The sequence below is a fragment of the Pteropus medius genome, unplaced genomic scaffold (assembly GCF_902729225.1).
Source record: "Pteropus medius unplaced genomic scaffold, Ma_sr-lr_union100, whole genome shotgun sequence".
Lineage (NCBI taxonomy): Eukaryota > Metazoa > Chordata > Mammalia > Chiroptera > Pteropodidae > Pteropus > Pteropus medius.
The window spans coordinates 6390706-6409719 of record NW_024343733.1 but is presented as its reverse complement, the minus strand read 5'-3'; the positions used below and the strand labels follow the sequence as shown (position 1 = coordinate 6409719).

The following is a 19014-nucleotide window of genomic DNA, read 5'->3' as shown; positions in this document are numbered from 1 at the left end:
CCTTGAGGGGAACATTATTCTGCCTACCATAGGGAGGAGAAATATTTGAAGAACTAATGGTACAAACATTTCAAATTTTAATGAAAGCCATTAAAGATTCACTAAGGTCAGCATACTACAAAAACAGAGTAAAAACAAGAAAATCATAGCTAAACACATCATAGTCAAACTTCTGAAAACCAAAGATAAAAAAATAAATATTAAAATAGCCAGAGAAAAAAGGAATGTTACATACAGGGAAGGGATACAGATGTTAGCTGACTTCTCATCAGCAATGACTGGAAGACAGTGGACAGTAGATCAGCACCTTTAGTGCTACTGGGGAAAACCCCACATACCCAGAATTCTATATCTAGCAAAAAAATATCCTTTAAGAATGAGGGTGAAATAAAAACATTTTTAAACAAATAAAAATTCAGATTATTTGTTACTAGCAGACCAGCACTTCAAGAAATACTAAAGGAAGTTCTTTAGGAAGGGAAGTTCTTTAGACTGAAGAGAAAAGATAGGAGATTAAAACCCAGATCTCCATGAAGAGAAGGAGTGCATCAGCAATGCTAAACATGTGAATAGATATAAAAGACTATCTTTTTTCCTATTAGCTTTAAAAATATGAATGACTGTATAAAACAAATATAACATTTCATTTGGTGTTTATAATATATAACCACTATAGCAAAAAAAATGAGGTGTGGTAGTAAATAGAACCATACAGTCACAATGTTCTTACATTTTATATGAAACAGTACAATATTAACTGTAAACACAAAGTTAAGGTGATATATTTTAATTCCCAGAGCTACTAGTAAAAAGAGGAAAGTAATATAGCTAAAAAGCCAATAGAAGAAAAAACGAGCTTCTAAAATATGTTAAAGTGAGCCAAGAGAAGGCAGGAAAGGAATAATAGAGGAATAAAACCAGATGGGACAAACGGAATTTAGGTAGACTTAAATTCAGTGACATTACTAATTACATTAAATGTAAGTGGAACAAACACTCCAACTAAAAGGCAGACACTGTCGTGCTCAGATTGAATAATAATAATAATAATAATACCACAAGTAAGACCTATGAGTAGCCTACAAGAGGTGCATTTCAAATATAGACACTGATGAAATAAAAATAAAATCATGGAAAAAGATATCCTACATAAACAGTAAGCTTAAGAAAGATGGAGCAACTATATTCTTATCAGAAAAAGTACACTTTAAGACAAAGACTGTTATGCGACATAAAAAAGGACATTTCATAATGATAAAAGAGTTATTAATAAGGAAGATATACAGTCTTAAATGTGTGTGTGACTAATAGCTGAGTTTCACAAAACATGAAGTCAGAATAATGGAATTAATGGGACAAACAGATAAATTGACAATCATAGTTGGCGTTTGAACATCCCTCTTACGTTAGCTAATAGAACCACTAGAATACATCAGGGTCATTAGAGACCTGAACAACACCTTGACCTAATTGACAGAAGATTCCACCTAACAACAGAACACATTGTTCCAATTACATATGGTACAGTCATGAAGATAGATCATATGTGGGGCTTTAGAAAAAGTCTTAATAAATTTCAAAAGATCTAAATCTTATAGTGTATAGTCTCTGCTCAACAATGGGATTAAATTAGGAATAGAGAAAATCCAAAATATGGGGAAACCCCTAAATATTTTAACAATAAACAACATACTTCTAAAAAATTCATGTGTCAAAAAATAAAAAAGAGAAATAAGAAAATATTTTAAATTTAGTGATAAAAAATAATATGTTAAAATTTACAGCATTCAATTTAAGTAATATTTAAAGGGAGGTTATAGCTTTAAATATTTATATTAGAAAAAAGATATAAAATCAATAACAAGGTTCTGAGTTAAGAGGCAAGTAAAAGAAGATTAAAAATAAAATAGAAAGAAGGAAATTATAAAGATAAGAGCAGTAGCCATAATATATAAAACAGGGAAACGATAGAGAAAATTAAAGCCAATATTTGTTTTTTTTTTTCAAATCAACAAAATTGACAAATTCAACCAGAAAAAAATGAACACATATTATCAGTATCAGGAATGAAAGAGGGGATACCACTACAGATTTTGCTGACATTAAAAGGATAATAAGAAAATATTGTAAACAACTTTATTAATAAATTAGAGTTAACCTATAATTATTGTAATACTTTATGGTAAAATATTGGACATTTTTTCCCTGAGACCAGGAATAAGGCAAGAATGTCCACATTCACCACTTCTATTCAACATCATCTTGGAAGTCCTAGCCAAAGCAATGAGGGAAGAAAAATACGTAAAAGGTATAAAGATCAAAAAGGGAAAAGTAAGACTCTCTTGTTGCAGATGACATACTTATGGCGGGAATGTAAAAGGGAAAAACCACTTTGGAAAACAATATGGCAGGTTCCTATGAAGTTAAACACATCTATATGATTCAACATGCCACTCTTAGGGATTTACCTGGGGGAAGTGAAAATGGATAGATTTGTATCTGAATGTTAATAGCAGCTTTACTTGTAATAACCTCAAACAAGAAACAACCCAAATGTCCACCAATAGATAAACTGATAAATTGAATGAAATTCAATTAAATACTACTCAGAAAACTATTGATATAAGCACAACATAGACAAATCTCATACTTATTCTGAGTGAAAGATACCAGACAGCTCAAAAAAGATACCAGACACCCCCTGCCTGCTTAGAAGATACTATATATATCTTAAAAGTTTGTAAAATGAAGACTAGAAACTTTTCAGGTGATGGAAACGTTCATTATTTTGATTGTGGTGATGGTTTCATGGCTAGATACATCTGACAAAACTAAGAAAAATATATACTTTAAATATATATGGTTTATAGTATCTAATTGTGCCTTAGTAAAATTGTTTTTTAAAATTCTGTTTGCTAATTCCAACATCCAGATCTTCTAGGGCTGGTCTTCATTGATTGCCTTTCTTCTTACACATGGGTCAAATTTCCTGTTTCTTTGTAAATCTAGTAATTTTAGATTGTATCCTAGAGATTGTGTATGATCCGTCATAGAGATTATAGTTTCTGTTATGTTCCTCTGAAGAGTGTTGATTTCTTGGTTTTAGCAGATACTTAATCTGGCTGAATACAAACTGCATTTAAAGCTGAAATCTCTGTTTTGTTACTTTAACCTCAGGGGCTAATTGGAATGTGCTCTGTACATGCATAGTTCAGGTGTTACTCAGAGATTTGGGCAAATTTTATATGCAGAATTTGGGGATCTCTCTGTGATTTCCCCTTTCACTTTCCAGCTGCTACAATTCTGAAGTCAGCCTCAATCTGACTGCTTCTTAGTTAGAACCAGTAATACCTCCCAGGTGCATTCCAAGTTCTAGCCACCTCTTATGAGGGGCTTTCTTCAAGTGAAAAGCTGTAAAAAGTGGAAAGCTCATATTTTCTTCTCCCATATATTAATTCCCCTCCAGTTTCTGCCTGTTCACTATCCAGTGTTTTAAGTTTTTAAAAACATATCATTCAGAGTTTATTATTGTTATCCATAGTAAGAACCACCATTATGAAAAGCAGCCTTCTGCTCACCCATTTAAAATATCTTTTGAGACTTATCTAAATTGCTAGATATTCTATTTGCATAGATCCTATGGGCCAGGCCTCCTTGACTGGTATTCCATCGTGCAATCAATAGGATAATCATTCCCACCTTGCGCCTGACAGTTAGATGTTGCCATCTGGCACTTATTACTCTAGGATTCTGTCACCCACTTTGCCACTAGGAAGCCAGTTCTGTAACAGCATCTCCCACTTCACCTATAGATAACAGCCACTGCTGGCCAGCTCACCAGCGGTCTGGACCAGTTCACAGTCAGCTTGTAGCTTTTTAAATCATACACACAATTTAACATGCCCCATTCTCTGAGTCTTCTGATCTCTGCCGTTGTATTTTTCCATGGCTGTTCTGACATCTCAATTTCGTTTGCTGTAGGCCATGACTTTTTCCAAGGACTATCCTGGGGCTCTGCCAGAGTTTCCTATGTTACAGAAAAGCACTCCTATGTTGACCAAATCTCTCTTGTCCATCTTTGTGATCCACTTCTTTGGTCTGTCACCCTCGGGATCCACAGGCAGACATCCTGGTTCCCACCAGCACCTCTTAGCAAGTCCTGCATCTCCCTTGCACACCATCCCTGCCCTTCCAGTGGGCTCAGCACTTCAGGACATCTATGCTGAGATATGATCCTAGTTTTGAGTGCAGTGTTCAGCAGGGGTGGTGGGGACAGACCCAGAGGTAAACACTGTCTGATAAGGCACCTGCCTCATCTGAGTTGCATGGTTCTCATGTGAAGTATAGTTTCCATTATTCACCAGGGAGGGAGTGGGCTGCTTCTGCAGGCCCAGAGAGTATGGGGGGAATCTGGGGTTCAAAGTGCTCAAGGGCATCCACCCAGATATCCCCACCCAATGGGTCAGGGTCCCACTCCTTAGCCATCAGAGCCCTGACTTTGATGCAAGAAGGCTTGTATAGGTTGAGATTTGTACTTTGTAATGCATCATTTTTATTTCTGCCTGCCCTCCAATTTCAGGGTCTCTCGACATGTGACAGGTAGCCTCTGGCCCTTATATTTTGCTTTCTACTATTGATTGATTTATCCAAACCTATCATATTCTCTCCTCAAGGAAAAAATAATGATCTGCCACAGCCACTCAGTCCCACAGCTCTTCTGGTCACTCTTTCCTCCCTACCTCTAAAGTGCCTGTGACATTGCACCAGCTACTGCCTCCTTCCACCTGCTTCCCATCGAAGTTTCTCCTAAGTGATGGGTTTTGCCATCACATTGCTACCCACGCCAGGGGCTATCAATTCTCCACCTGCCACCAGTCATGGTCTCTCATTGCCATAAGCCGGCTAGTGATGCAGTTTCAGAGTGCCATCCTTAGAGCTGGTTTCCTGAGACTACAGACTCCTGGTACCAACTGTCTTAGGTCGAGTTCCCTAGAAGCAAAGTCTCTATTTCCTAATAAGTGCACATTCACAGGTACCAGGGCTTAGGAGTTCAACATCCCTTCTTACGAGACACAGTAGAAACATAAGATGACTAATCATCCTGGTTTGTGCTCTGAGCATCCTGCCTCCTGGGAAACTGAGATGATTAGTCACCCTGGAAGCAGGACAGGGCTGGGTACAGGATGGAGAGTGCTAACTAAGAAGGCAGTCTCGGTTAAAGGCCAGTGTCCATTTATCCCACGTGGACATGGTGCAAAGACACGGACTCCTTCAGATTTGAAACACATTGAGGCAAAGCAGGGATCTGCCTTTTGTGCCCCATGACTGTCACTCCTTGTCTGAGATCTGGCTCCAGCTTTGGAGGACTGTAGTGTGAGCTCCATCACCCTGAGGAATGCCCAAGGTGGAGACAGTTGTGTGTGGTTGCCACCAACATTCAGAGAAGCAGAATGGATGCACTGACCACTGAAGTAAACGCTCATCTGCTCCAGTGCTCCCAAGTCTCAAATCCACTCCCCCTGCTCTCCACCTCCAAATCCCATTGGTTCTATTGCCCACATGTGGCCCTCTGCCCTGCGCCCTTCACAGTGCCAGTCGCAGATGACTGCTACCTGGGCCCCCATCATAGCCTTTCAACCCACTCCCAGCCACTTTCCCCATGTGACCTCTCTCTTCAAAATGAGCCTGGCACAGAGGCAGTGATCTCTGCAAACACAAATCCAATCATGGCGTTCCTGTTTCAAATTATCAGGATAAGAGGATCACCTGCCCATCTCCGCGATCCTCCAGCCTCTGGACTCTGCTACCTCTGCCAATCTACCCCAGTGGGGCATCAGCCTCCTCTTGTCAGCAGCCCAGGCTCCAGGTCAGCTCCTCCAATGAGCACAGCTCACAGCCAGCCTGGCTTCTCTCGGCTCAGGGGCCCTCCCAGCTCACTCCACCTGCTTTCTACTGGAGATCTCAGGCTCCTTCCACCAGCACACACTCCCTGACAATTCCAGTGGCTCCTGGCTGCCATCACTTCTGTTTCCCAGATTGAAGAGCAGGCCTGGCTGCTTCCAGGCCTGGTCAAAATGGGTCAGTGCCAAAGGGGAGGGCCAGAGCTGAGGGAAGGGTGCAGGAGAGGCTTGGGGAACAGCAGAGGCCATGGGGAAATGGATGTACAGAAGAGTCCTGAGAGACCACTGGCTTTGGAGAGTCAGAGGCTAGGACTGAAAGTCAGGCTCAGCAAGGTCCAGGGCTGGTTTGGGGGTTAGGTTCCATCAAGTGCTGGAGTGAGGTAGAGGGGAGTGGGATGTGTGTGGTCCCTCAGCGTCCAGCTGAGATGGCAGCCAGGGCGGAGATGGGAGGGTGTCCTGGGAGCAGCTCAGGACTGGGGAAGGCAGACTCAGGATAGATGTAAGGAGTGGGGAGTATGGGTACTTGGGATGCCCTCTGCTTGGTGGAGGCCACCTTTCCCTCTCGTCCCCCACTGTCCACTCCCACCCCCTTTCTCGCATTTCTCCCCAGCCGGCAGCAGGCGAGGCCATCAGGATTCCCCTGATTGCTTTCTTTCATCACGGTGCCTTTCTCTGCAGCAAACGCCTGCTTAATGCCTTCTTTATCAAGGAATTAGGGGATTTAGGGCCTATCGCACAAAGAGGCCCTCGATAGCGGCGGTAATCAAACGCCAATCGGCCCGATCTCCAGTGGGACGGGGAAGAAAGCAAGCGCCGAGGATTAGCGCGCACCCACGGCCGGCCGGGCCGAGATAGCATCGCGCGGCCGTGGGGCTGAAGCCGCCAGGGAGGCTGGCCGCTGCCGCAGAGAAAGGCCGGCTTAGCCGCTCTGCGCTGGGGATTCTGAAGCCATTAGGGGGGATTAGCACCCAGGTTAATCTGCTTTGGCCGCTCAATTGTCAGCAGGGAATGGGCGCAGTGGACACCTCAGCAGGGTAACCTTGGGACTGCAGTCCAGATCCTGGGGCTGCTCTTGGTTTCCCTGGTTGTCACCAGGCCAAGCCCTGTCCTGAGGACCAGAGGGTGGAATGAATACTATAGTCGGTCAGGCCAATACTGATGGGTGGACCTGGTCCACAAAGTATGAGTGGAGCCCAGCTCTTGGCTCTGGCCTTTGCAAACCCCGCAGACTTCCATGGAGATCAGGAATGGCCCTGCCCCTTCTCCAAGTCACCCTTCCCTTCTGGCCATCAGAAGGAAGGACACCTCCCTCTCCCCATTCTAACTTTGTGGCCTTGGCTGTCAGCCTCCCCAATGAGCTTGGGTTCCTCAGCAAGGCACACACCCCTCTCCATCACACATGGCCAGTAAGCAGCTCTTGGCCTGGGTTTTGGGAGGGGAGGATGATGATAGAGACAGCAAGAAAACACCTCTTACAGACTCTTCAACTTTCCCTTGAGGGTCCCTTCCCAGGGTATGGACCCCCAAGGGGCATGTTTGTTGATCCACTAGTTGACAGAGCTGATGTGATGCCACCTGCTGCCTCCTCTACCACTTATCTCCAGCCACCTCTCACTAGGTGGAACAGGGTGGGGCTCTGCAGGCCTGGGCCTCTGTAGCTCCCAGATTGGTCCTTTGTCTCTGGGCATTTCTGAGAAATGGGGCTAGATGGGAGGAGGAAAGGTCCATCCAGGAAGAGCCATTGTCCAGTACAGCCTGTGCTCACTGCTGCCTTCTATAAGGACACCCACACAACCCCAACTCCTTCTCCTGGGTTGCAAATAACAGAGTCCTAGAGTGAGGGACTCAGAGGGGTGATCCTGCACCATAGGGGTTTCCCTGGCCTCATTCTCCATGGAGATGTGGGAAGGCCACCATGCCTTATATGAGCCAATGGGTGGCAACAGGTGGATGGACTGAAGTTGGCCAGGCAGGCAGAATTGGGAGCGGGTAGCAGTGGAGAAGCCGATGGCGCCCTCTTGGCCCTATCTCTTGACCCTATCTCCTTTGCCATGGCTGAGACTGGGGACATTGGAGCAAAAGCTGCAGAGGGAGGAAAAGACAGTTAAAAGTCCTTCCTTCCTTCACTTGGCAGTGACCGGAGTCTCTCTAGCCCAGGCCCTGTGGAGGGACACAGGTTGAGCCATACGACCGGGCTCTGCCCTCTGGGAGATTAAGTCTGAGAACACAGAAAGGGGGCTGTGCATGGAAATAGGAACATGCCCCCTACCCGCACATAGATCAGGCAGAGCCGGAAGGACATCGCGAATTACAGGGTAAATGTCGAGGGTGAGGAAAAGCGTTCAGGGAGAGGGAACAGCAGTGTGCAGTGGTCTAGGGGTGAGGAAGTGGCAGGCTGCCGCGGGAGAAGTAAGGCTTTGGAAAACTGGCATTTCCAGGTGGGGGCGGGAGCGGGGGATGTCCACTCAGGCTGGCGCGTCAGGAGGCGCCCTCCGCAGCGCTCAGCGTGGGCAGTCGGTCGTCGGTGCAGGTGCCATCAGTGACCCGGGAAGTGGCCAAATGTTGTGGGGCTGCAGACTAGGTCTGGGCATTGAGGTGAAAGCCGAGAACCCGAGCCTGGAGGGAGTGCCTGCGCCAAGGGATCCGCAAAACCTAGCCACCCCGCTCGAGGGCCGGGCGCGCGCCCGTTACGTCATCAGCGCGCACCGCCCCTTGACTTCCGGGAGCGAGCGTTGATGCCTCCCGCTCTTGCCCAAGCTCGGCGTGGCATGGAGGTCGCGTCCCCGGGGGAATTCGGCTCCTTCTTAAGAAACGGGCTCTGGAATATTCCCGGGTTCTTCCTGCCCCCGTGGACTTCAGTCTCCGAACTCCCAAGCCAAGTGCTGAGAGAGGCCCTGATGGTTAGCGGCCTTTAACAGTCGGCCGGGGAGCACAAATAAGTGACTGTGAGGGGCGACCCTCCTCTCGGCCTTCACAGACACAGCCCCTGTCCCGTGACCTGCTCCAACCCGCAGGGTAAGCCCCTGGGTCACAGTCGCCGGTAGTTGATTTACAATCCCCCACAACCCCGCCATCCCCCGCTTCCGGCCGTCACAGCCCTGGAGGAGTCTCCTGGGCACCGAGAGCAGCAGTGCCTTGCCAGGTCATCCTCGCCAGGTCATGGGCAGCAGAGCAGAAGCCAGGGCTCAGGGATGCAGTCAGTCTGTGTAGGCCCACCACGGGCCTGACAGGTAGGCTAGTCAGAAAGCTTCAGCAGCCCCGGTAAACTTTAAAAACTGCCAAAGCCCCAGTAGCTTCTTGAGGCAGTGCTTTCCAGCTAGGGGTTGGGCAGAAGGCCACTGTAGGTATCTCGGTAGTGCTTTGGAGCAGAGAGGGTGGAATGATTTATCCCTCGAGGTCACATCAGATGACACCCTGTGACCAAGTGGGGCCTCCAGGTCAGGCTCTGGCCAATGGAAGATTAAGTGGAAGGTGGGTGTGGCTGGCCAAGCAGAAGAAACAAAAGTGACAACAGGTGAGGAGGGTCAGGGTCAGGGCCTGATCCAATCTGAGCAGAGGGGAGGTTGCTCTCAGGGATATTTGCCAGGTAGGGGCTGGAGGAGGTGAGCTACAAGGCCATAGCAGGGGCCAATGTTTTCCATGGGTCACCCACATTGTTAGCCTAGGCTATGGATCCTGAGTGTTCTCTGGTCTTCCCATGGTGCTTTGTGGGCAGTTCTCCACTGTGCCTGCATCTCCGCCCTTGTCTTGGTGTGCCCAGTCCCTGGCTCAGATCTTGAGGAGTCAGGAGCTCCACCCCCTGATGTTGTACCCCTTCCCCCCCCCCCCCCCCCCCGCCCACACCAGTGAATCTGTAGAAACACGTAGTAAGTAGAAAGTCCATGAGGAAAATGCTCTGGCATCCTCAACTGAGATCGTTTTACTGTGAAGGCTGAAGGCACAATTCAAAAAACTGTTGGCTTACAGGAGACAGACCATGTCAGGAGTGACAAAAAATGTTTGTGTGTGTGTGTACTAAGCTCTAATTGCCATTCATCACCTACACAAGGACATGGAAAAACCTAGGAAACACCTGTGCATTACTGTCACCCAGTGAGGGAGGGTTCAAGGAAATCGGGGTAGGGGTTGAGGGCAGCTGCCTGAAGGCCTTTGCCTAGAGGGGCTAGGACATCCTCAGACCCATAGTGGTGAGGACAGGGCTGGAGTTTGGCCAAGCCCTGCCCCAGAAGCAACCACCACTTTACCCTCTGCTCCTTTGCCCTGAGGTCATTGTCCCACCTGGACACATTCTATGATCCTAGGCTGGAGGCCATGCCAGGTGGTGAAGGCTGCCTGAGGCTGAATGTAGGCTGGCTGGGGCTTCCAGCCAGGCACAGACAGAAGTTCTGGCTGTGGGCGAAATATGCTGATCTGGGGTCTGTACACTCTTCAGCCCCTTTCTCTTCTGATAGGCAGATACAGCTGCCTTCTTTTCAACACAGGCCTGTGACCAGATTGGAAGTCTCGTCTAGACTTGAGGGTCTGCCCACATCACTCCTTGTTCCACTGTCACAAGAGCAGGCAATGGTTCTTGTCCCAGTGGCCTCATGTCTGCACTGGTCCCTGCCACTGGCCTCTTCTCTGCTGCCTTTGGGGTCTTGCTTAAATGCAGCTGGGTTCCCTCCGGGGTCCTATCTGCATCTCCAGCTGTTCTCCATTTGTTCCCTTCCCTCCAGCCTTGTTGGCCTTTAGCCCAGACACCATAAACTTTCTTGCATGCAGGACATCCCTCCCCACCCACCCCCATCCCTCAAGCCTCAGCTCTAAGAACCGAGGCTCCCTACTTCAGGAAACGGGTAAACACAGGTGTTCCACTAGAGCAACTCTGCTCACAGCCCCAGAAGACTGAGATCCAGTTCACAATTTTCTGGTTGGGCTACCTACCCACTGTCCACATTGTGTTGTGTGGCGTAAGCGAGGACCCCAGAGCTATGGCTCTCCTGGGGAGAGAAGGATGGGGTCAAGATTGCTCCTGGGTGGAGGTTCCCAGGCCCTACTCTCAGCCAAGGACAGCCTCAGTCCCTTCTCGTGAAGGGGTCAGGGACAGGACTCTGGGGTGCTGATGTGCAGTAAGTGGATGCCATCCCTGGAGTTGAGTGTTTGGGACATTGAGTCCCCTCAGGGTCCAGTTGTTGGGCTTTGCCTGCTCTAGGAACTACCCGGAACCTCTGAAGACTACAAACTACCTCCTAAACCCAAAGAAAAAGCTACCACATGTGCCGGCTTACTCTGTTCAATGTTGTTCTAAGCACCTTACAGGGACTACATCATTTCATCCTCGTAACCCACTGGGGTGGGTTGCTGTCACCCTATGTCATAGATTAGAAAAAAGGTGATTTGCCCAAGTGAACAAATGAAAGGCCAGGGTTCTGTACCTGCTAATGCCCACCAATGCTGCAGCCTGGAGGGCAGGTACCTGGGGGTCCATTTACCCCTCTAACCTCAGTAGCCTGTGCTGCGGGCCAGCGTTGTCTACCACTTGCTTTTATCTCTACGGCAAAGCTTAAGGCTGAGCTGGTGGCCTGGGGTTGAGGCTCCAGCCCTGGTGCCCCTCCAGGGTTCCTGCATGCCCTGGTGTATGTGTGGAGCGGTGGGATAGTCCTTGGCCCCTGTGGGCAGATAAACTCTGTAGCTGGGTCCTTTTTCCTCCACCACAGCAAAGACTGGCAAGTCTGTGAACACCAAGAACACACAGCCCACTTTTTAAAAACCATGTTCCCCTTGCTCCCTAAGTCCACACTTGGCTCTCAGATCTACCCCAGACCCTTTGGATCCCTAGGCCCCAGGGATCCCAGTGCTATGCGAGGCACTCACCCCTAAAAGGAGCAGCTCCAAGGATGGGACCTTGTATTGGCAAGTTATTTTCCAGTCTGAGCCAAACCCTTGCATGACTTTTACGGAGTCACTTGGAAGGAACTTTCTGTCTCCACACAGCCGAGGATACTAGTTTTTCCCATCCTCTCACTTTTCTCTCACCTGGCTCATGGGCTTTGGTTCCCAGCTCCTAAACTCATGGGGAAAGGGAGGGATCCCAAGGACAGCTCAGGGCTCTGGCTTCCATGGGATGCTGGGCTCCCACCTGTGCCTGAAAAGATCCCAAGAGGGATACTTCCCTGAGGTCCAGAGTTGTGGAGTGAGGTGCCCCTAGAGCACCAGTCAGGCAGATCTGCTCTCTCTTGCCCCAGGTCAGCTGTCTCCCAGCCTGGGTAGAGGAAGGGCTCCCCGCTCACAGGCTCAGGGGACCAGAAATTCAATGTCCCACAAAGCGCTTGCCCTCAAGCAGACCCTTTAAGATAAACCAGGAAGGTAAGTGGGCCTAGCAACAGGTCAGGGACAACAGTCCAGGAGCATCATTTCCCAAGGGCATGGGCCAGCTTTCCACTCTGCCCACTCAGTGTTGCCTTCCAGGTAATCCTACAGGATCTTAGCCACAGGCCAGACAAAGCCTAGGTGGAGCTCAGACCTGCCTACTACCTGGCTCCCTATCCCCTAGCCAGTATCCTTGGGTGAGAGGTAGGCCTGATCTTCACAGAGAAGTGGCCATTATTGCCCACCCAAAAATGGGCCCGATACAGGGACAAGAGACTGTGACAGGATCCGGTTTATTCTGCCTTGGGAGGGTGGTCCTGAGAGTGGCGGGTGCCATCCTGTCCCAGGTGGAGGGAGGGCCCAAGGACCAGTTAAGGCCAGTGGCGGGAGAAGCGGGGGGCATGCAGCCCCTGGAATGCAGGGAGGCCAGGCTGAGGCCCAGAGGCAGCTGTGGTAGGCTGGGGCGGGTGCCCCTGCTGCCCAGGGTGGAAGGCACCGGGCTGGGACCGAGCCATGGCTATAGGGCTGTGGACCCAGGCCACACGGGCACCCCGGGAAGTGGGGCACAGTGTCACGACACAGAACATGAAACACAGGCACGTGGATCGTAAGTAATCACATGGACAAGTGAGCACAGATTCACAGGCCAGAAAGACACCCAGCCTCAGCTGGAAACATGGACACAATGGGGGGTGTCATACAGAACGCAAGGGACACGGTACTATGAGACACATGGACTCAATGGCCACAGGGGACAGACCCAGGCACGGAGTGCGAGGGACAGAAGGGGACATTTGGCACGACTGCATTGGAATCGTGAGAAAGGGTAGAGGGGGCTGGTCTGGAGTCGCCTGGTATAGGCCCTATGCAGACCCTTGGGGCTCAATCTGTCTTCCACACTTTGTTGAGCAGCTTTACCACTTCGTCATAGATGATAAATACGATAGCCACATCCAGGCAGACCCGGCCCAGGCGGGGGACAGTACCCTTGTAGAACCTGCAGTGGGGTAGCAGAAAGACATAGGTGAGGAGTCAGGTAAGGATCTGCCCCTGGACAGTGGGGGTGAGTTCAGATGTTGGAGGGGAAAGAACAGGGGTCTAAAGATAACAATTTCCAGGGGATGGCCTGGGACGGGCAGGGGTTTTAGGGTGAGGCCCAGGGAGAAGGACAGGGAGGGCCTGGGGTGGAGACAACAGCCCTGTCCCTCCCCCACTTACGCCTTGAGCCCCTCATTCCTTAGGATCTGCAAGCCGCAGTCCCAAGTGTTCCGGTATCTGTGTGCCTCTAGGCCCTGCAAGACATCAGCATGATACAGGACTCAGCAGTCAGCACCTGTCCCAAGCTCCTCTCCCCCTTTCCAGCTCCACTTCACCTGCATCCGGGTCTTGATCACGTCCAGAGGAGTATTTCCGAAGACACTGGCTGCACCCGCGATAGCTCCAAATGTCCCGGTGATCAGTGGGTTCATGGGCTTGTTGGGGTTATCACCTGGATGTGAGTGGCGGTTGCAGTCAGAGGGTGATGGGAAGGTAAAGGGGACAGCTCTGAAGGCTGAGGAGCATGGACCAGAACTATGAAGCTGGCAACCCTGGTGGGGGGCACAGCACCCTGGAGGGAGGCCCTAAAATGTTTGGAGGTGGAGTCTTGGGGCCGCAGACGCACCTCGATACCAGTTACGCAGGGAGGTCATGACGAAGAAGCGGATGGCCTGGTTGGATCCCTGCTTTAGCACGGTAGCTGTGAGGCCCTGGTATGTTCCCTTTAGCCCTGGAGGCAGGCATGGGAGTAACACTTACACAGAGGCCTGGAGAAAGTTGCATACAGGAGTGCCCAGGCAGGAAGGGGAAGTGCAAGTTCTTTCCATCCTGGCTGAGGTCCCTGACCCTACCTGACGAGGATGATTGAATGGCTCACCTTGTTCCCGAATAATCTCCCTGACCCCATGGAAGAATCCTCTGTATTTGGGGTTTGGGGAGGTCTGGTCATGGATGAACTTCACCTGAGAGAAGGAAACAAAGAAGTTGGCTCCCAGACGTCACAAGGGCACACTTAGCCCCCTGACTTGCAGGCTCAGAGCCCACCAAAGTCAGGCCAGGGCTGGAGGTGGAGCTCTCCACCTGGAAACAGAGGCACTCAAGGCCACTATTGGACCTGAGGGCAAAGACACAAGAGGGCCACCCTCACTAAAGAGCCTCTGTAGTTATATTTCTTGGTATTGCCCACGGCTTTGGCAGCAAACACATATATTTTTTGTTTATGTGGTTTTTATAAAACTTACCATTTTCCCACTGTCTTCCAGATAAGAGTTCAGCCTCCAGAGGAGGCCCATCCTGCAGACCTCCTGCACCCAGCCCCTCAGGCAGTTCCCATTGCCCCCATCCTGCTGGACCCTCCCCACTGCAGGGTCTCCACAGGGCACAGACTACTCCAGTCTCTGCCACCTCAGCTCCCCTCTGCATGCTTTGGCCTGGTTGGATTCCTGTTCTATCAGGGTGGCTGTAAGGCCCTGGATGTCCCCTTCAGCCCTGGGGGCAGGTGGGTGTGTGTGTGTGGGGGGAAGGGTGTGTGTGGGGGGTTAATTCTTGTACACTGGTCCCAGCTGGGGATTGGAGGAAGCTGCAGGGAACCTCTCCACCTTAATGGTCTCCATGGGGCACACGACCACCACGGCTTCGGCCACGCCGGCACCCAGGCCGCAAAGCAGCCCCCGCGTGCTGTCCAGCCGTCCCTGGGCGTCCCGCATGTGGTTGCTGAGGAACTCGAACATCCCGAACCTTGGGGCGGGAGAAAGTGGGGTTAGAGGGGTTGCCGCTGCCCGTGTCCCCTTCCGTGGCCGCCCCCGCCCCAAGCCCGCCTCACCTGACTGCTGCCTTAGGGATGGAGCCGTAGAGCAGGGAGCTGAGGCCTCGATACAGGCCCAGGACGCCATGGTTGCGGACCGTCTGCTGCACGCAGTCCCCTGGGGGAGGAGAAGGTGAGCGACCCCCGCGACCCCGGGGCCCGCCCCTCAGAGTCCCGCGCCGCCGCCCCTTGCTTACAAATGCCCCGGTAGCGCGGCGGGTGCGAGCGCTCGTCCAGCTGCAGCTGCGTCTTCACGTACTCGGTGGGGAAGGTGATGCAAATTTCGATGCCGCCCGCCAGGCCTCCTGCGGGAATCAGAGACCTGGACCCTGAGACATCCCGCCGCCCGGCCGCTCAACCCGCCGCCGCCCGGGCCCCTTCCCCGTCCTAGACTTTGCCCGCCCAGGTCCCCACACCCCACCCGCCTTGCCCGGGCAAGGCTCGGAGGGGCGACAAGCAGGGAAAACTCCCGCTAGCCAGGACCGCGCCCCCGGCCCGACCCGGAAGTGGGGCGGGGCCTTGGCGTTGGTGGCCCGCCCGGAAGCGCGGCTGGGACTGTGGGGCGGGTGGGCAGGGGTCTAAGTCCCCGAGGGGCCCACCTGCCAGGATGGCCTTCCCTGGGTGCGTTAGCTTGGCTTTTCCGGACTCGGGCGCAGCGGCCGCCAGAGCGCGAGGCCTGGTCATGGCGGGGAGGCGGGAGGCGGGGCGGCCGGCATGGGCCGCGGGTCCGAGCCTCCTGCGCTCGGCGCTGTCCGCGGAGGCGGTGGCGGCAGCCGGTTAAATCCGGGGGCGGGGCGGTCGCGTCAGCTCCCGGGCTCCGCCCCGCGTGGTCCGAGCAGGACCCCGCCCCCGTCCCGCCCCATGTCGGCCGGGAAACTGAGGTCGGGGCGAGGATAACAGCCCAGCCAATGGCCGAGGCCTGTCTCCTGACAACAACTTGCGGCGGGGCCGGAGGCGGGGTCCTTGGGAGGCGGCGCTGCGCCTGGCCCAGAGCTGTGGGTCAAAGTGCAGTCTCCTAAGTCCGCCTGGGCAGGGAGCGGAGCCGAGCGCGAAAAGGAGCGGGCTCGAGATCCCCATGACTGCCGTGAACGGCAGGACCCACACAGAATGGGGTGGAGAGACACGTGGACTAGCCCCATTCTTGCTGTTTGAGGGTTTGGCCTTAACACACGATCGGCAGAGCGGTTACCACTCCCCTTGCGGGATTCAGAGCTCCGTTCAGTGCACTCGGTCGAGAAAAGACCCCCAATACACCCTTGCTGTTATTCCCCTGGGCAGCTTTCTTGGGCGTACGTAGGTCCCCCGCCCCGGGAGGTCCCAGCAGATCACTTGTCCCCTCCTACCCACACCAGCACCAAGCAGGAAAGCTTTGCCTTGATAAACTGACTTTAATATTCATGATCCGCAGGAGGCTCAAAGCCAGGTTAAGGTCTGTTCAGGTGCGTCTGCAAAATGACCTGGGGGCAGCTCTGCCAGTGTGGACTGAACCCCGCCGGGGACTGCATGCAGACAAGAACTCCCCAGGATGCCTGGCTCTAGCCAGAAAGTCTGGAGACTTGAGTCGACCTCCCTGCCTAGTGTCTAGAGCTGGTCTTCTTGGGTAGTCAGGGGCTATCTTGACCTCCCCAGGTTCTGGGATGGCTCAGTGGCTGCCATCATTGGGCCCCAGCAAAAATACATAATATCCAGGTGTCCCCGCCTTTCATCTGGGTCCTCTGTGCTTCTGGGGTGCATACTCCTTGGAAAGGTTAATAACTCAGTAGAGGGAGGGTTGCCACTGAGCACCCACTACACGCTGAAGCCGTATACAGGAGGCTGGGTAAAGGTGGGAGTAGTGGCATAGCCATAGGGGAAGCTGGCAGGGTGTGGACCTGTAGCAGGGCCAGCTGTCAGCATCAGCTACTGGCCTGCAGAGGGAGAAGCAGAGAGTGAGCAGGGATCCTGCTGCCCCCGAGTGGTGAGGGGCCCAAGAAGCAGGGCTGCAGACCAGCCCAGACCACCCAGAGGCTGAGGAAAGGAGAGCAGGTGCTTGGAAGCAAGGACTGTGGGAGCTGTTGTGGTGAGGCCAGCCCCAGAGGCTGGCCGGGCTAGAGGGTAAGCTCATTCACAACTGGGACACTTACTTAGCTCAACTGGCTGGGTCTCACTCATGCCCATCAAAATCTAAAAAAAACCAGATTGGCATTAATAGAGAGTGGGCACAATGACTCCCAAGGAGCACACAGCTCGTGGGAGATTCACGTGCTGTGTGCTCACATTACACCCTCGGGCCTGTGTGTGTTAGTGCTGCAAATGCACTCTAAGACCCAATAGCCTCTCTGTGCAATGGACACTAAATGATTTCAATGGCCAGGCCATCCAGGCAGGCTCTCAAGTGCAAAGCCAACAATGGCCTTGCTGTCAGGGGTCAGGCAGGGTGGCACACAGCAGCAGCTTACGGCAAGACAGTTGCTAGGCATATGAAGGCAGTTGCCCTTAAAGCAGGGAGGACAGTGGGTGCCTCTTTAACATTCCTGGATAACTGACCTTTTCTACATCTGGTAGCTATTCTAGTCCTCCATCCCTTGCCCTGTCCATTTCTACCTCAATCTGAGGCCCAGCCAGGAAAAGGACAGTGTGAATTGCCTCCCCACCCTAGGAGACAGGGGACAGGCTATGGGATGTCACCTACCAAACAGGAGAGGGGCAGGCTCTACTACATGCTCTTCTTGCTTGCGTAGACTCTCCGAGGCATCCAGTCTGTCTACCTGACAAGAGGCAAGAGCACATGAGTGCCTGATGGGCCACATGCAGTCTGGGGCTGGAGGTGAATTTGGGAGGCAAGCACATAGCCTTCAGGAGAGTTAGAGCTGAGGATAGACACATGGGGTACTGCTGCACCAGCAGTGACCACTGCCTCACTCTGCAAGATGAAGTCTCTATAACCAGGTGGAGATAGGAGTGCCCAATAGGGCCCTGATGAACCCCAGCTGCTGTTCCAGCCCAGTACTTTCCAAGTGGGTAACTGACCGCCAGGTGAACTGGAGCAGTAGGTTGTGACTGCAGCCTGTGAGTGTGCCATGGCTTATACAGGGCTGAGTCCTCCTCTGGACACAGGTACACCACCAAGATAATGCAGTGGTTTCTACTTCCAGGCAGTCCAGGCTGCCCACTCCTCCTAAGAAGACTTAGTCACCTGCCACCTGGGACCCTCTGCTTGGCAGGGAGGATGCACCACCTGAGTGGCAGGGGCCATGACAGCCATCTGAGGACAAGCTGCACCTTGCCCTTCCTTGAGGCTTCACCAAGTGCTGAACAAGCACTTGGTTAAGAAAGAAGAAACAATGATGCCCCATGTGCACTCAGTTCTGGGACAGATCAAGCCAAGTGCCAGGAACCTAGCACCAGAGAGAGCTCTGATGCCAGCCTTTTGTGCTCCTCTCCTCTTCTCTCTATGGGACCTGGGCTGAGGTGAGGAAGGAGCAGGATAGCTAGGGCCTAGACAGTGGCTCCTAGGGCTTCGACACACAAGGAGTTAAAATCAAACACTGCCATGCCACATTGTTAAACAGCTCATCGACCTGCAGAGAAAGCCAGAATGGGACACTAGGGACACCAAGTGACATCTAAAGTGGCAGAAGTGATGTGCCAAGACATGAGTATGGCTCCTGGGCCAGGGAGATGTGAGCACCCTCTTTCACCTGTCAGCTTTGGACCAGTGTCTGCAGCTGTAGAGTGGAATGCCTCCCTTGTTAAGGTGTTAAAGGCTTACTATGTGTTAACATCTGTATTAAGTGCTCCTCCGCTGGCCAATAGCTGGTGCTGAGAGGTAGGTGGCCCTCATGGAACCCTGGGCCCTAGGTTGTGGGCTAGTACACTGCATGCCCTGCCTGCCAGCGGTGTGCGGCAGAACGACTGCAAGGGCAAGTGCTCAGTTCTATGCAG

At 51.9% G+C, this 19014-nt stretch overlaps 2 protein-coding genes across 6 annotated transcripts in view; both read right to left on the bottom strand.

Moving 5' to 3' along the window:
- Positions 1–12522: 12522 nt before the first annotated feature.
- On the bottom strand, positions 12523–16267 carry SLC25A1 (solute carrier family 25 member 1). The gene is made up of 8 exons (XM_039868360.1): positions 16262–16267; positions 15109–15112; positions 14885–15023; positions 14164–14248; positions 13912–14016; positions 13622–13737; positions 13467–13540; positions 12523–13245 (listed from the first exon to the last, which is right to left on the bottom strand). Exons 3-8 carry the CDS (start codon positions 15014–15016, stop codon positions 13131–13133), a joined length of 627 nt encoding a protein of 208 aa, XP_039724294.1. The 5' UTR covers positions 15017–15023; positions 15109–15112; positions 16262–16267; the 3' UTR covers positions 12523–13130.
- CLTCL1 (clathrin heavy chain like 1) overlaps positions 15782–19014 on the bottom strand; it is an 83636-nt gene continuing 80403 nt past the window's right edge. For 2 of the 5 annotated variants that reach the window (XM_039868353.1, XM_039868358.1), the window contains 3 exons: positions 17762–17837; positions 17214–17253; positions 16464–16997 (listed from right to left, as the gene is read on the bottom strand). In XM_039868353.1, the coding sequence (XP_039724287.1) occupies positions 17234–17253; positions 17762–17837 (96 nt within the window). In that variant the 3' untranslated portion in view covers positions 16464–16997; positions 17214–17233. Of the gene's footprint in view, positions 16084–16463; positions 17254–17761; positions 17838–19014 lie in introns of those variants that run through there. The other 3 variants (XM_039868355.1, XM_039868354.1, XM_039868356.1) reach the window with 3 other exon arrangements.

Coding starts and splice junctions, on each gene's coding strand:
- SLC25A1 (XM_039868360.1), bottom strand. CDS start 15,016: ATGTTCGAGTTCCTCAGCAACCACATGCGGGACGCCCAGGGACGGCTG. Junction 14,017..14,163: donor GGAGATTATTCGGGAACAAG/GTGAGCCATTCA, acceptor GCCTGCCTCCAG/GGCTAAAGGGAACATACCAG. Junction 13,246..13,466: donor AGGAATGAGGGGCTCAAGGC/GTAAGTGGGGGA, acceptor ACCCCACTGCAG/GTTCTACAAGGGTACTGTCC.